This window comes from Erpetoichthys calabaricus, chromosome 5 (assembly GCF_900747795.2).
Source record: "Erpetoichthys calabaricus chromosome 5, fErpCal1.3, whole genome shotgun sequence".
NCBI classification, from domain to species: domain Eukaryota; kingdom Metazoa; phylum Chordata; class Cladistia; order Polypteriformes; family Polypteridae; genus Erpetoichthys; species Erpetoichthys calabaricus.
In genome coordinates this window covers 61,980,547-61,997,508 of record NC_041398.2, presented here as the reverse complement: position 1 = coordinate 61,997,508, position 16,962 = coordinate 61,980,547, and the positions used below count along the sequence as shown (strand labels likewise).

General features: G+C 36.2%; 1 protein-coding gene across 2 annotated transcripts in view; it reads right to left on the bottom strand.

Annotated features, from left to right (window-relative positions):
* immt (inner membrane protein, mitochondrial (mitofilin)) overlaps positions 1 to 16,962 on the bottom strand; it is a 63,137-nt gene that overhangs the window by 38,750 nt on the left and 7,425 nt on the right. Inside the window, exons 2-5 of one of the 2 annotated variants that reach the window (XM_028801575.2) lie at positions 13,854 to 13,927; positions 10,830 to 11,019; positions 4,550 to 4,682; positions 634 to 756 (exon numbers count right to left, since the gene is read on the bottom strand). In XM_028801575.2, the coding sequence (XP_028657408.1) occupies positions 634 to 756; positions 4,550 to 4,682; positions 10,830 to 11,019; positions 13,854 to 13,927 (520 nt within the window). The remainder of the gene's footprint in view (positions 1 to 633; positions 757 to 4,549; positions 4,683 to 10,829; positions 11,020 to 13,853; positions 13,928 to 16,962) is intronic. The other variant, XM_051928042.1, reaches the window with a different exon arrangement.

Below are 16,962 nucleotides of genomic sequence, written 5' to 3'. Positions count from 1 at the left end.
GAAGGGAGCAACGTGAAGGTAATCTTTCAGCATTTTTAGACGAGCGCCCGTATCGTCTAGGTGTGCGAACAGCCCCCCTGCTCACACCCCCTCCGTCAGGAGCAGAGAATGTCAGAGCAAGAGAGAGAGAAAAGTAAAAATCAAAAATCAATACGTGCTGTTTGATCTTTTAAGTATGCGAAGCACCGTGCTGGAAGCATATCGCTTGATAAAGCAGCCATATGTAAGCCCAACAAAGAAGAGAGCAATGTGAAGGTAATCTTTCAGCGTTTTTTGAGGAGCGGCCGTATCCTCTAGGGGTGCGAAGAGCCCCCGTGCTCACAATATATTTGAGGAGTTTTATTTAATACGTAATAGGCGCTCTGGTTGGGTAGCTTCTCAGCCATCTGCCAATAGCGTCCCTTGTATGAAATCAACTGGGCAAACCAACTGAGGAAGCATGTACCAGAAATTAAAAGACCCATTGTCCGCAGAAATCCACGAACCAGCAAAAAATCCGCGATATATATTTAAATATGCTTACATATAAAATCTGCGATAGAGTGAAGCTGCGAAAGTCGAAGCGCGATATAGCGAGGGATCACTGTACTGAAAGATCTCACTAAACATGCATTATAACTCCACATTTCTTACCTGGTCGTGTTGCAGATTTCTGTTCCCCTTCAGATTCGCCATTCCCATCATGGGTACCAGGAGCTGGTATTGATGGAACTTCACTGGCCGCAGAAATGATGTGTGCTGCCTCTGCAGAGGCCACTGCAAAACAACACATACTATCTTACAACGCTATGAAAATTTCTGTACAAGACAGACAGCATAATTTTACTTAAAAAAAACGTAAACTCTGGCAATTATGTACAAAGCTAAAATATTTCCAGGTGTGGACATTACTGGAGAATTAGGAACATTAGGCAGGTTAATGTAATATAACTTCTACTTGTTAACAGAAAAAAAAAATGGAGATGATCAAAGAGTGCAAACATACTGTCAAAATAAACATCTCTGAAGGTCAAGATACCTAATGATATCAATGAATTAAATACTGTATAATTAGGGAAGGTACAAAATAATTTTGCAGTAGAGCTACAAAGAACAGAATATGTTTCACGTATTGGTTAAATATTGGTGAAGCATATTCGGATTGTTAAATTAACTGATGATCTTTATTGATGACCGGACCACACAGCACTGCACAGAATGAGGTGATTTTTGTAGGAAAAGGGTGAATTTTAACTTGTCCACCTTAAAAACAGGCAAAGTAATGTAGTGTGAGGTGTATGATCACTCAAACTGCCAAAAGTAAAACTGATAATTAACTGGAATCCCTGAAGACTACAAAATTTTTCATTGCGCCTGGCCTCCTTAAATTTTCCTGACAAATACCAGGACGTATGTATCTCCTTATCACTGCGCCAGTTATATGCTTTAATTTTGTAAATGTGTCAATTAGCAGCACGCAGGTTGGTAGCCCCACCCTATTCAGCCAGATGAACAATTCTTACAGCTAAAGTACGTGTTATTATCTGGCAATGAGTTGTAAGGAATTATATAGGAAAATGAAATACCATGATTTAAAATATATATACTGCAATGTCTATGGTGGGTGTTACTAATTCCCTCGCACACGGACATTCATATCAACTTGTTATTTACATTTTTTTTTTTTAAATTCAGTTTTATTTTTGGATAAAAGCACACAAGTGCATAAGGAAAGGTAACACCACCAGAAACACTGGTGTCCGTTTGCTCAACAAGACAACAGGAAAAAATTATTTACCCACATTTGTGTGTCTGCTTTTATGCCTTCAGCTCTAACTTTTAGAAGTACCATAAATTTACACAGGCTATTACAGACTCAAATCAAATACTGTATATGTTTTTATTATATGATATTATTATTATTAATAATAATAATAATAGCTAAATACTCAAAGCGCTAAATGCATGGAGGACCGGAGATTTAAACCTATCATCTCCTGCCCGCTAACTGGTAGCTTATCCACTGTGCCACCTGTGTGGATCTGAGAAGGAACAGCATTACCACTGTGACAACTGGCTGAAAATGAAACGGGCAAATACATCCATGTATGCAAATGTCTTTTATTTTGTACCAATGGAAAGCTGGGCTTCAGCAACATGACAGCTGAGCAATTTCTTTTTCTTTGGTTTTATTCTTTAATAAAACCACGCTTGTTTTGTTATACCTTTTGCAAAAGTGTTTATTTCATAGTTGGATTTCAGTGTTCACACATTCTACACTTCACATCAACATTATGTCATCATTACTATAACATATGAAAACATTTTCATGTTTAGCTATATGTTCAACATTTCTTTCCTTGCAACACCCGAGTCAATTTACATTTACACAGATTGCTACAGACACGGAACACATGAAATGTATGTATTTCAAGTCATGGTATTTCATTTTCCTATACAATTCCTTATAGCTCATTGCCAGATAAACACTTCAGCACAGACTTCAGCTATGAGAATTCTTCCAGGAGAAGGGGATATGCAGGCATGTATTAGTTCATGTGATTTCAATACAATTACTTCACGGCTGACACTACATGGCCATTCCGGGAATTAAACTGTCACACCTCATATGTATGTGTGTGTGTATGTGTATATATATATATATATATATATATATATATATATATATATATATAGTGGTGTGAAAAACTATTTGCCCCCTTCCTGATTTCTTATTCTTTTGCATGTTTGTCACACAAAATGTTTCTGATCATCAAACACATTTAACCATTAGTCAAATATAACACAAGTAAACACAAAATGCAGTTTTTAAATGATGGTGTTTATTATTTAGGGAGAAAAAAAATCCAAACCTACATGGCCCTGTGTGAAAAAGTAATTGCCCCCTTGTTAAAAAATAACCTTACTGTGGTGTATCACACCTGAGTTCAATTTCCGTAGCCACCCCCAGGCCTGATTACTGCCACACCTGTTTCAATCAAGAAATCACTTAAATAGGAGCTGCCTGACACAGAGAAGTAGACCAAAAGCACCTCAAAAGCTAGACATCATGCCAAGATCCAAAGAAATTCAGGAACAAATGAGAACAGAAGTAATTGAGATCTATCAGTCTGGTAAAGGTTATAAAGCCATTTCTAAAGCTTTGGGACTCCAGCGAACCACAGTGAGAGCCATTATCCACAAATGGCAAAAACATGGAACAGTGGTGAACCTTCCCAGGAGTGGCCGGCCAACCAAAATTACCCCAAGAGCGCAGAGACGACTCATCCGAGAGGTCACAAAAGACCCCAGGACAACGTCTAAAGAACTGCAGGCCTCACTTGCCTCAATTAAGGTCAGTGTTCACGACTCCACCATAAGAAAGAGACTAGGCAAAAACGGCCTGCATGGCAGATTTCCAAGACGCAAACCACTGTTAAGCAAAAAGAACATTAGGGCTCGTCTCAATTTTGCTAAGAAACATCTCAATGATTGCCAAGACTTTTGGGAAAATACCTTGTGGACTGATGAGTCAAAAGTTGAACTTTTTGGAAGGCAAATGTCCCGTTACATCTGGCGTAAAAGGAACACAGCATTTCAGAAAAAGAACATCATACCAACAGTAAAATATGGTGGTGGTAGTGTGATGGTCTGGGGTTGTTTTGCTGCTTCAGGACCTGGAAGGCTTGCTGTGATAGATGGAACCATGAATTCTACGGTCTACCAAAAAATCCTGAAGGAGAATGTCCGGCCATCTGTTCGTCAACTCAAGCTGAAGCAATCTTGGGTGCTGCAACAGGACAATGACCCAAAACACACCAGCAAATCCATCTCTGAATGGCTGAAGAAAAACAAAATGAAGACTTTGGAGTGGCCTAGTCAAAGTCCTGACCTGAATCCAATTGAGATGCTATGGCATGACCTTAAAAAGGCGGTTCATGCTAGAAAACCCTCAAATAAAGCTGAATTACAACAATTTTGCAAAGATGAGTGGGCCAAAATTCCTCCAGAGCGCTGTAAAAGACTCATTGCAAGTTATTGCAAACGCTTCATTGCAGTTATTGCTGCTAAGGGTGGCCCAACCAGTTATTAGGTTCAGGGGGCAATTACTTTTTCACACAGGGCCATGTAGGTTTGGATTTTTTTTTCTCCCTAAATAATAAAAACCACCATTTACAAACTGCATTTTGTGTTTACTTGTGTTATATTTGACTAATGGTTAAATGTGTTTGATGATCAGAAACATTTTGTGTGACAAATATGCAAAAGAATAAGAAATCAGGAAGGGGGCAAATAGTTTTTCACACCACTGTGTATATATATATATATATATATATATATATATATATATATATATATATATATATATATATACACACACACACACACACACACACACACATATATATTTATACACATACCAGTATATGCAAAAACCGACACTGAATGCATAAAAATATCCTTTGAAAAACTGTAAATGATAGAGTGCATCTCCCCCCGAGGATAATCCAATCCCACCAGCAGTAAAGACTGCCTAGTATTCCGCCTATGTTTACTATTAATCACTCACCTTCTAAACTTGGTTCGGCAGTAGGAGCTGCTAGTGGAACAGAAGATTCTGGCTTCTCCTTTCTTTTTGTTTGGGCTGGCTTTTGATTTACCACTTCAGCTGCAGAGGAGATCTGGAACGGTATAGATTTGGTCTTTAAGGAAAAAACAGAACATTAGGAGTAAGCTTTTAAAGGAGAAAAAAAAAAAGACTGATTTGGTGGAATAGTGGTACCCTGGCTAATGTTTTTACAAGACAACTGAAGAAGCCTTCAAATTCCACCTTGGGTATACTCTGAGTGGAGATTACACATTCTCCCCATTTCAGATTGTGATTTCACTAAGTACAGTGGAACTTCAGTTTGTGAGCATAATTCGTTCCAGAAAAGTGCTTGCAGTCCAAAGCACTCGTATATCAAAGTGAATTTCCCCATAAGAAATAATGGAAACTTAGATGATTCATTCCACAACCCAAAACTACTCATATAAAAATGATTAATACAAATTATAAAGTAAAAATACATAAAACAAATTAACCTGCACTATACCTTTGAAAAGAATCATGGCTGGTGTGAGTGAGTTTCTAAACTATTGTGGGATTCCACCCAACGGGACGACACGCGGAAGTGATTCCCAAAGCAATTGCAGTCTCCCAGCACTGTAGCAGTTTGCCGTAAAAGCAAATCCGATAAGACCGCGGACATGCTATAAGCGCCTGCCGTCGATGGGTGATACAAGGAACATTATAAATGTGTAGGGCACAGTACTACTTGGCCACAACCCTGCCTGACTGCTGTGTCTATGTATAAGAGAGTAGCAGATCCTGCTACAATAAATAACCGCGCTGTTGCTGTTTCAAGCTGAATAAAGCTGGTGTTGCTAAAGTACTGAGACTCAGCTTCGTGTTTTGGGGTGCAAGACGGGGACTCGCACGTATATATTCATACGCATCTATATATATATATATATATATATAGATATATAAAGAAATAGTGACGCCACTCTGACCACAAGTGTTTACCGCAAACAATGCCACGCAGACAAGATTCTACACTTCGCCAGCAATCACCCGGTATCTCATAAACGGAGCTGCGTGAAAACCCTATTTAAACGAGTCCACACTCATTGTAATACCAAGGAAACAAAAATTAATGAGAGACGCTATCTGTTTCAACTTTTCACCTCGAACGGATACTCAAAATCATTCATTAATCGGAGTCTACACAGCAGGCGCCAAAGGAATCAGCATACAAGCGACGTAAATCAGAACCCCCACCCCACCTGGCATTCACTCCCGTACCACCATAATGTGTCAGAAGGCACGGCACGCACCCTGACCAAGTGGGGCATCAAAATAGCACATAAACCCACCAACAATCTGCGCATGGTCCTGTTTAATGCTAAAAACAAGAAATCGACAGCCGAAACACGAAACGCAGTTTATAGTATTCCATGCAATTCTTGCTCAGCTGTATACATAGGACAAACGTCAAAAAAAATCTCAACACGTATACAGGAACATCGCAACGCCGTCAGAAGAAAGGACGCACTATCTTTGATCTATGCACATACTAAATCGACAGGACACACATTCAACTGGGACAACGTGAAAGTAAAATTTAAGGCCAGTACAAAAAGCGCCAGAAAGTTGGCCGAGTCTTGGCTATCAGATGAAAACGCCATCAACAGACACTTGGACATAAACCCAGCATATGCCAACTTAAGAAGGACATATGCACTTTAATTTAACGAAACACCCCCCCCCCCCCATACTGAATGTGTTGCTATATATTGCCTTTGATTCTTGTAAGTCTAAGCATTATCCTCTGATGAAGACCCCTAATAGGGGTTGAAAGCTCAGGAATAAAACTATTTTATGATACGTGATTCGTTTTTTCTCCCTTTGTGGATCTCCAACTGCAAATATGCAAACCGTATCACAGACCTTCTCTTCCATATCTATATCTATCTATCTATCTATCTATCTATCTATCTATCTATCTATCTATCTATCTATCTATCTATCTATCTATCTATCTATCTATATATATATATATATATATATATATATATATATATATATATATATATATATATATATATATATATATATATATATATATATATATATATAGAGTGCATCTGGAAAGTTTTCACAGCGTATCACTTTTTCCACATTTTGTTATGTTACAGCCTAATTCCAAAATGGATTAAATTCATTTTTTTCCTCAGAATTCTACACACAACACCCCATTTACTTGAGGTTTTTGCAAACTTATTAAAAATAAAAAAAATTGAGAAAGCACATGTACATAAGTATTCACAACCTTTGCCATGAAGCTCAAAATTGAGCTCAGGTGCATCCTGTTTCCCCTGATCATCCTTGAGATGTTTCTGCAGCTTAATTGGTGTCCACTTGTGGTAAATTCAGTTGATTGGACATGATTTGGAAAGGCACACACCTGTCAATATAAGGACCCACAGTTGACAGTTCATGTCAGAGCACAAACCAAGCATGAAGTCAAAGGAATTGTCTGTAGACCTCCGAGACAGGATTGTCTCAAGGCACAAATCTGGGGAAGGTTACAGAAACGTTTCTGCTGCTTTGAAGGTCCCAATGAACACAGTGGCCTCCATCATCCATAAGTGGATGAAGTTCGAAACCATCAGGACTCTTCCTAGAGCTGGCCGGCTATCTAAACTGAGCAATCAGGGGAGAAGGGCCTTAGTCAGGGATGTGACCAAAAACCCGATGGTCACTCTGTCACAGCTCCAGAGGTCCTCTGTAGAGAGAGAAGAACCTTCCAGAAGGACAACCATCTCTGCAGCAATCCACCAATCAGGTCTATATGGTAGAGTGGCCAGACGGAAGCCACTCCTTAGTAAAAGGCACATGGCAGCCCGCCTGGAGTTTGCCAAAAGGCACCTGAAGGACTCTCAGACCATGAGAAAGAAAATTCTCTGGTCTGATGAGACAAAGATTAAACTCTTTGGTGTGAATGCCAGGCATCCCGTTTGGAGGAAACCAGGCACCGCTCATCACCAGGCCAATACCATCCCTACAGTGAAGCATGGTGGTGGCAGCATCATGCTGTGGGGATGTTTTTCAGCGGCAGGGACTGGGAGACTAGTCAGGATAAAGGGAAAGATGACAGCAGCAATGTACGGAGACATCCTGGATGAAAACCTGCTCCAGAGCGCTCTTGACTTCAGACTGGGGCGATGGTTCATCTTTCAGCAGGACAACGACCCTAAGCACACAGCCAAGATATCAAAGGAGTGGCTTCAGGACAACTCTGTGAATGTCCTTGAATGGCCCAGCCAGAGCCCAGACTTGAATTCGAATGAACATCTCTGGAGAGATATTAAAATGGCTGTGCACTGACGCTTCCCATCCAACCTGATGGGAGCTTGAGAGGTGCTGCAAAGAGGAATGGGCGAAACTGGCCAAGGATAGGTGTGCCAAGTTTGTGGAATCATATTCAAAAAGACTTGAGGCTGTAATTGCTGCCAAAGGTGCATCGACAAAGTATTGAGCAAAGGCTGTGAATACTTATGTACATGTGATTTCTCAGTTTTTTTATTTTTAATAAATTTGCAAAAATCTCAAGTAAACTTTTTTCACGTTGTCATTATGGGGTGTTATGTGTAGAATTCTGAGGAAAAAAATGAATTTAATCCATTTTGGAATAAGACTGTAACATAACAAAATGTGGAAAAAGTGATGCGCTGTGAATACTATCCAGATGCACTGTATATATATTATATTTTTTTTTAACTGTAAAAAAAATAAACAGTAAGTAACATTATTTTTAATACCAGTCTAATAATTATTAGTTTTATTATTAATAATAATTGTAAGGGAACCAGTAGGTTATATTAATCACATACAATAGCTAAGAAAACAGACATTATTAGTATATGTTTCAAGATCAACTCACTGCTAAAAATCATACACTAGTTGTAGTTATCCTCTGTAATGCTGAGATTCAAATTGTACATAAATTATATTGTCTATAATCTCTACTTAATTATATGTGACTTGTAAATAAAGACAGAATACTATGACAGTCTGTAATACTATTTATGGATACTGTTAGTAATGCTAACCCAATTCGAGTAAACAGCACAGTCCCGAGCAAAAGTATGGACACCCCTTATCAAATAACATGTTTTGTTGGCACTTGAAATAACAAAATAACAAAAATATTAAAAATATCCATTTTATGAAAACATTAACATATAGTTAGAATTTATTTGATGAACTAAAAAATACAAGAAACATCAGGAGTAAAAGTGGCATTGGAAAAGATCTAAACACCCTACTAAGTCAGTGTTTAGTCACAACCCTTTGGTAAAAATCAAAGCTTGCAGACATTTTTTTTTTATAGCTAGCAATCAGAGCTGGGCTGTTTGACCTCAAATGAATATCACAATAAATTAAAAATGTTTAAGAGCATTACTTCAACAATTCCACTTTTTAACAGTGTTCAGTTGTCATGACACCCACATATTTAAACTTATGTATTACATGATATGCTGAAAGATTGCTTTAAAAATAAAATCTCACCTTAATGTCACAATTAGTGCAAATACAGGCATTAACATTTATGATATATTTTAAAATTTTGAATGTAGCCAAATGTCTTTGTAATGTAACGCAAAAACTGTATATATCAATAAGTTAATTAATGTCTTATGTACGGTGATTACCATGGAATTACTACTTGCATGTATAAATAGTTGCAGTTTAATTTTTTAAATAAAGGTTAAGACTTCCTGTTAAACTGAAATTTTCTTTCCTCTAAACATTCACAGGTGATCTGTACAATATATACAGTTAATACATAAACAAGGATATTATATTTTCCAGAAAGTCCAGAGAAGTGTAAGTAGGCTGATCCAGGGCTACACAGGATGAATTATGACGAAAAATTAAAAGAGCTGAGCCTTGTAAGTTTAAAAAAAAAAAGTTTAAGAGGAGCCATAACTGAAGAGATTAAAATTAAGTACACCAAATCAAGACTAACTTTAAAATGAGGTCATCAAGAATATGGGGACACAACTTGACATTTGTGAAGGGTAAACTTCGCATTAACATTAGGACGTTTTTCTTTATAGAAAACCATAAAGACACATGGAATAAGCTACCAAAGCAGTGTGGTAGACAGTAGGACTTTTGGGACTTTCAAAACTAGACTTGATATTATTTTGGAAGAATTAAGTGGATAGGACTGGCTAGCTTTGGTGGGCTGAATGTATAAATATTGTTCTAATATTCTATGCTTTCGGTTATGTTTCATATAACTTATGCAAATATAGTTGAGTTATTTTGTTTTCATTTATTCCATATTATGTGCGATTCATCTCATAGTTAAACTTGCTTGATTTACTTTAAAAAAAACACACACAAAAGTATTGTCTTACATGCCTTCTGAACTTTGAAAACGAAGTATATAATAGTATTTGTTATGTTATTCTATTTGCTTGAATATTTTACACACTTCTTTCTACAGGTTAAAACTTTTTTTGTAGCCAGTTAAACATTCAACATATCAAGACAGGGGCCTGTAATTATTTCAACCTGCAGGCAAGTTCTATTCTATTTCAATTTCAATTCTTTGTTGTCATGTGTACAAGTACTATGTACAATAAAATGCTTGCTTGCATGTGCCACACACAGTAAATAAATGAATAAGTAAATAAATAAAACCAGAATCCTAGGAATAAATAGAGACAGTGGCAGAAGTATATATGCAGGTAGCAGTGGAGGTGCGCTATTTGCTTAGAGTCAAGTCAATTCATTTTTAAAACCTCTCCACAAAGTCAGCTGCTGTACTTTCTTTTATTTTGTTACAAGTGACTTTAAAATATTTTTCGCATTTACTTTATAATGTAAGGCACTATAACTTTCAGAATTCAATTGTGCACAACTCCTCCACAAGCTCATATACTTCCAGCTGTGTTTCAGAGTGTGCCTTTAGTATGTTAAGGGTCATTTGCAGTCCAACATAAGCATGCCGTGGCCTCAGTTACAAAGACACTGTAGTTATTTTACTCAAAAAAGGCAATGTGCTGTTTGTATTTATGCAAATCCTTTAAGTAGGTTAGTGGTCTGTTTGTGTGTTTCATTTCTGAACAAAAGACCACATTATATCTTGATGCCAGCAATCAATAAAATGTATTGAATAAAAAAATAAAAAAAGATTATTCAGGATTTTCCTTTCCTTACACTACTCAAATAAAAAATATTTGTTTTACATACGGGATGATTTTATTTAATTGAGATATTTAACACTTACCGGTTTCTTTGGCAATGAAACTGCATAAGGTGCAGGACCAAGGGTCGCCTCAAAGACCTTATCAGAATAAGGGACGGACTTTTCAACACTTTCACGAAATTTGGGGTCCCATTTAGCATATAAGAATGTGCCACCAATTCCACCTCCAATCAACAGAAAGCCAGTTCCAACTATCTTACCAGCAGATGCACTGTATAAAAGGGGGAACAAATTTAACACAAAGTGAATAAAATGGATCAATCTGCACTAAGCAGAAAGTTTAAAACATTTATGAAAACGCATATAAAAAGCAATGAATTCCAACCAAGTAAGCAGTTAAAAAAACTAACAGACAAAAATATTTATAGCAATTAAATGTACTCACATATAATTTGTTAAATGTTACTCAAAGGGTTTGCTACAGTTAATTTCAATTAATCACATTCTTGTTTTAATTACATTCAATATATCTCCATTTATAAAGTTTTCATTTATTTCCAAACTAGGATCACTTGAGACCACTGCCCAGTTGAACAGCACTCACTGAATGGGTAAAAATTTATTGAAATGTATTTTCCCCCTCTCACATCGAGTCAATTAAGAAGTGGTGGAGTTACCCAATATTCAGCTTACTGATATGTGGCAGAAAAATAATGCCCATACAGTAAGAATTTGCACACTCAATACTGGCTACGATTAAAATAATATATTTGATATTAAAAATAGACAGACTTGAAGAAATACCTTAAACAATGTATCATAAACTCAACTGATCTAGATCTCTGGTGGTTGACGGTTTTTTTCACACCCATTTATTGATGTTAAAGAAGCATGCGTTTTTCTGTTGACTATAGATTAACCACTATCTATGAACTTCACAAAGACTCTTAATGCAGTCACAGCTTTTACAGTGTAGCTATTTATTCAATATGTACTTTTTCCCCCTTTATGTAAGTTGCTAATTAAAGAGCAGCAAACAAGAGCTAACTGATCCAATTTGCCACTACAAAATTTCCATCAAGTAACCACCAAAACAGGGAAAAAAAAAGCTAGACGGACGAAGCTGCAAAGGATCCAGATTTCAAAACTTTTTGTTGAATTTTATTAGTAACATGTACACAGGTTAAAAAAAATCTGATTTGACGGATATACGGCAGTAATCAGATCACCACATTTTGTTAACAAGAAAATGATCTTCTAAAAAAGGAAATGGATCTTTATTGGAATAACTCTTTTAACATAAATAAAATGACTATTTGGTAATCATTAAGTAATTCCACAACAGTAAACTTTTGTCCACAACATGCACATATTAAGAACAGTGGAGACATTTCAATGAAGTCATACATCATTGACACCTGAATTCAAATGACATTAAGTAATATCAGTTATCTTAAAACATCTGAGACAAAACACTAAGTGTAAAGCTTCATTTTGAAAAAGATATAGTGAATGTCATGTCAATAACCAGTTAGTATGTCAAGCTTATAAGTGTGATGCTCAGAAAGCCTGCACCTAGAGTAACTAATAGTTATGAAAAGTGCATCCACCCTCATGCATATGAAGCCATCTATGATGCTAGTCTACTGTTCCTGACAGCAGTGCTGGGCGGTATTACCAAAATTCTATATCACAGTAATTTTTCAAAATTATACCAGTTTCACAGTATTCAACTGTATTTTTTTCCCCATGCACGAGTGGATGTTAACCACATTTTCCACTGCAATTACTGCAGTAGACTGGCTAAGAATAACCTATTCCACTGTCATGAGAATTGTACATTGTACAAAAAAAATATTTTAATGTGCATACAAGTATTAATACAGGTTTGCATGACCCCATAAAGTGATGGTTTTCAAGGGTGTGGCACTAATGAAGAGAAGGAATCACAATGCATGACAGTTGCAGTCAAAATATAGAACCTTTTTATTGAACAAATTTTGCAAACAACTTAAAAATTTTGACAACATATTTTCAACCATCCAAAGAGGCATTTAGACTTAGTAAAATATCCAGAGGTGCTTGTCAAAAGTTGTATTGCACTGAACATGTCTTAGAAAAGGAATAAATATTAAATATTTTTTATAAACCAAGTACACTTCCTGTTAATGTTAACAATCTCTGTCCACTGACACGTTAAAGTGATTTTTTTAAACAACTTTACCATCATTAAACAGCATAATATTTAAACTAATAAATAATAACAAAATAAATAATAGTGCAACTTCCAGTAATAATACTATTACTTCAAGCCCAGGTGCATTACACAGTATTCACCAAATAAAGATAAAATAAAACAAGTGCAACTTGGTGATGAACTGTTTACCAACTGAACCATCATTAAGGCAATATTGCATTAATATGGACCTTGCTTCAAGCTAAGCTATATACATAAAAAATAAAACTGCAACTTGCATTTATAATGCTATTTGTGGTATGGCCCTACGGAAGTGTATTAGGGCCACGGTGAAGAAGAAAAAATACGGACACAGTGAAGAAAAAAAAAAAACTATACGTCGAGAATAAAGTCGACATGTTGACTTTATTCTCGCCGTTTATGTTGAGATTAAAGTCGACATTTCCACTTTATTCTCATAGTTTATTTTGTCATTAAAGTAGAATGTCATAAACTAAACTTCATCCTAAAATAAATGTTTAATTTACTAGATTTTCTCAAACCCCGTCATAAGTTAATGTAGCACATTAAGTGCTTTGTGTTAAATGTTCCCCGACCCAGTTGTTAATCGCTACACGCTTCTTAAACTGACTTCCTCTGCACTAAGAGGAGATGCAGGCAGCTATCGCCGCACAGAATACATTCACTTCATGATATTCCTGCTCTCTGAAAATTTAGAATGCTAAGATAAATACTTAGGAAACAGCTCTAAACTGGATGACTGTCTAAAGCATGTCCTACTTTCACTTACCCATATACAGACATGCACAAAGTCAATTTAGAATTGCCCAACAACCTAACCAGCACATGGTGTGGAGATGTGAAAAAAATGCAAATCAAAATACAAAGAAAGAACATGCAGTACATACCCTGGATTTCCAGCTGTTGAGTATCGGTAACAAGGTTGTAGAGGACGGAGAGACACTTTACCACATAGGCACTTCTGCAGAAAAATATAAAAGATTTTACCGAGTACACTTGATAAGCAAGTTAAAAATGTATGCACAGATGGCTGTTAAAATGTCACCCTTTCTGTAATTTTCATTCTAATTACAGTAATAACAGAATTTCCATCCTTAAATTGGCAATTTTCAAACCTGCCTTCCTCTTCTTTAGAAGCAGCAAGTAATACAAAGAAAAGGTTTAATAATATGATATACATTGTGTAATAGATATTTATAAACATAAATAACTGATTAATGTTTTACAGGAATGTTAAATATAAAAACATTAATATAGATTAAAACAACAAATTACAAAGCAAACAAACTACAAAACACAGCCATACAGACTAAAATATATATACATATACAGTATATTCCTTCATAGGTATAGTTCAGCTCACAAAATTACAAACAGCAGAACGAAAGTATAATTCAGAATTTTGTAATACTATTAATTACACTACCTAATTAATCATAAATAATTGTGATTACAATTACAACTGCCTCAATATACTATGTGTAAAAAGTGACCAATCTTAACAGCAAATGAGTATTGTAATCAAGCACAGACACATTCATTCACTTTTAGGAGTATGAACCCAAAAGTGTACTGTGTAAACTGTTAACTTGTTGCAAACATCTATATAGTCATTTAAAATTCAACCACATAGCGTAGTATGAAGAATGTGTGAAAGCTAACAAAGCAGCAATTATGCCCCAGTAATGTTAGGTATGCGACACAGATAACCATTACCTGTTTATGCTAACACATGCCCATAATACAGCAGGCTTTTGAAAGTAAAATCAGATAACAGTAGTCCTCATGTTTATTTATTAAAAGACAAGGTTCCAATTAATAAAGGTTTTAAAAAATTATCAACACTCAGGGTAAGAGAAGTTATCCTTTTTCAAAATTATTTTTGCCTCTTTTCCAAATATTGGACAAAAAACAAAAATAATCTGAAACAAACAGTGCTTTAGGCAACTACAATGGATTTTTGGATGAGTAGAACTACAGAAGTATGCCTGAACATAACTAGGTAAGGGTAAAAATATTGATGTTCTGATTAATCGTCATTTTTTCATTTAAACAACATGATATTGATCCTTAAAGTCTCAGGATTGATCTCATGAATCTCTATCCTGCTCTATTACTATATGTAGATTTTTTCCTATCTTCATTTTTGGCATCCAATCCATTAGGTTGCACTAATGCACCTGTTAAGGCTTTCTATGGAAAAAGCACTTTATAATGTAGCATAAAATGGTATGACCTCTTCAACTGAAATCAGCATATTAGACACTTAAATCAGATGTGTGGACTTACTACAGATTAAAATGGTGCGTAGGTAAAGAACAACTGGATAAAGCAAAGTCAAATGTAAGCTGTGCAACTCAGATGTTAATTGTTGATTTACAACAACAAATTTGAGAAATAATTTACCCCGACATCGCCCATAATCTCAGTTAACATCCAAATGAGTAGTGCTTAAACAATCTACAAAGCAGATGGCAGGTAGCTAAAAGCTTCTGTTTAATTTGCCTCATGCCAAAAAAAAAACCAAAAAAAAACAGTTTTAATCTGTAAAGAAAAGAGACCCAACACCATTTTTGAAAATGAGGGCTTTTGACAAATGATACAGAGTCTTTAGGAAGATATTAAGCAAAGAATCACCATGACTCTCAGGCCAATGGAGAGAGTAGTCCTAACTTGTGACAGCTGAACATCCAGGGCAGTAGATTACTACGTAACAATTACATATTGAAAACGACTGGGCACCTATGGCGTTTGTGTTATTGACAAGTGCGCTGCATGCCAGTAACACTGTAAGCAACCTCACTGCGTGTATGGAAAACTGCCCAGATGGCTGACAGTCGTTCCAAAACCTTTCTAGCATTTGCAATGCGCTGTCCCATCACATGACCATATCAGTCACAAGTTTGTGTGTTGGCAAGTCCAATAAATATTGCTTCTCTTTAAACACAAGGCTAGCTGTACTGCTATGGTGGACCATCATTTTAAAATGCTTCCTTATTGTCTTAGGACTGTCAGGACACATTTTTGAGACTAATTAACGTGACTGCTACAAGTGAGCTTGCACAATTACAGAAAGTCATGAGTCTTCCCGCTGTATCTTTAATTTCAACTAATTCAAGATTTTAAAGTCCAAAAGGGGAACATATTTGGCTAGCAGTTTAGTGGAAGGGTGTCTTAGGAGTGTGTGAGGTGTACCATCTACGATAATACTGTAATTGTTTTAATAATGTATGAGCTGAAATTATCCAGTATTTCATTCATTTCGGAAAGAACAATCAAAAACATGCCTCTGTGTTATGTCATCAGTGTGAGCTTCTTCCAGTGTTCATTTTGTTAACTGTGAGAAGAGGCATTGTACCAGCAGAGTTTGAACACTCAAATGTTTTTGGTTTTAACATTCCAGCCGGTTAATAAAGATTAATAGATAAAGGAGTTCTGTTGGCTTCATTATGCCTTCATGCAGTCCACAGGAAGAGGCACCTCATGAGTCACAAAGAAGAAGCTTCATAGATTAATGGGATTCAAAGCCAGAGCACAATTACAGCTACAATGGAATAATCGCATTTGCTTTCTGTCCTCCCTCATACTGCTTGATCACCTTCATTTTTGTGTCAAGATCAATTACTTTTTTCCCTGTAAATTGTAAGACAAATGTAAATTTTATTTTGCAAGCCATCTTGGTTCGGGATTCTTGATTCCAAAGCACGTGTTTTTCTTTCATTATTTAAAACACTCACACAGATCCCCGCCTCCTCACCTTGCTCCATCCCAGCCCTATGGCCAGAGAAGTTAGAGCAGGTGATAACACAAGGAAGTGAGCAAAAAAGAAAAAAAAAAAGTTTTTTAGCAGCTACTTCAAAAATACATAGGAATTCAGAAAAGGCAAATCTCTGAACACTGCCATGGAAAAAGATCAAGAGCTACTTGATAATACTTGAGGTGGACAGTGATATAAATCCACTTGAGTGTTGGAAAACACAAGAAGTACATTACACC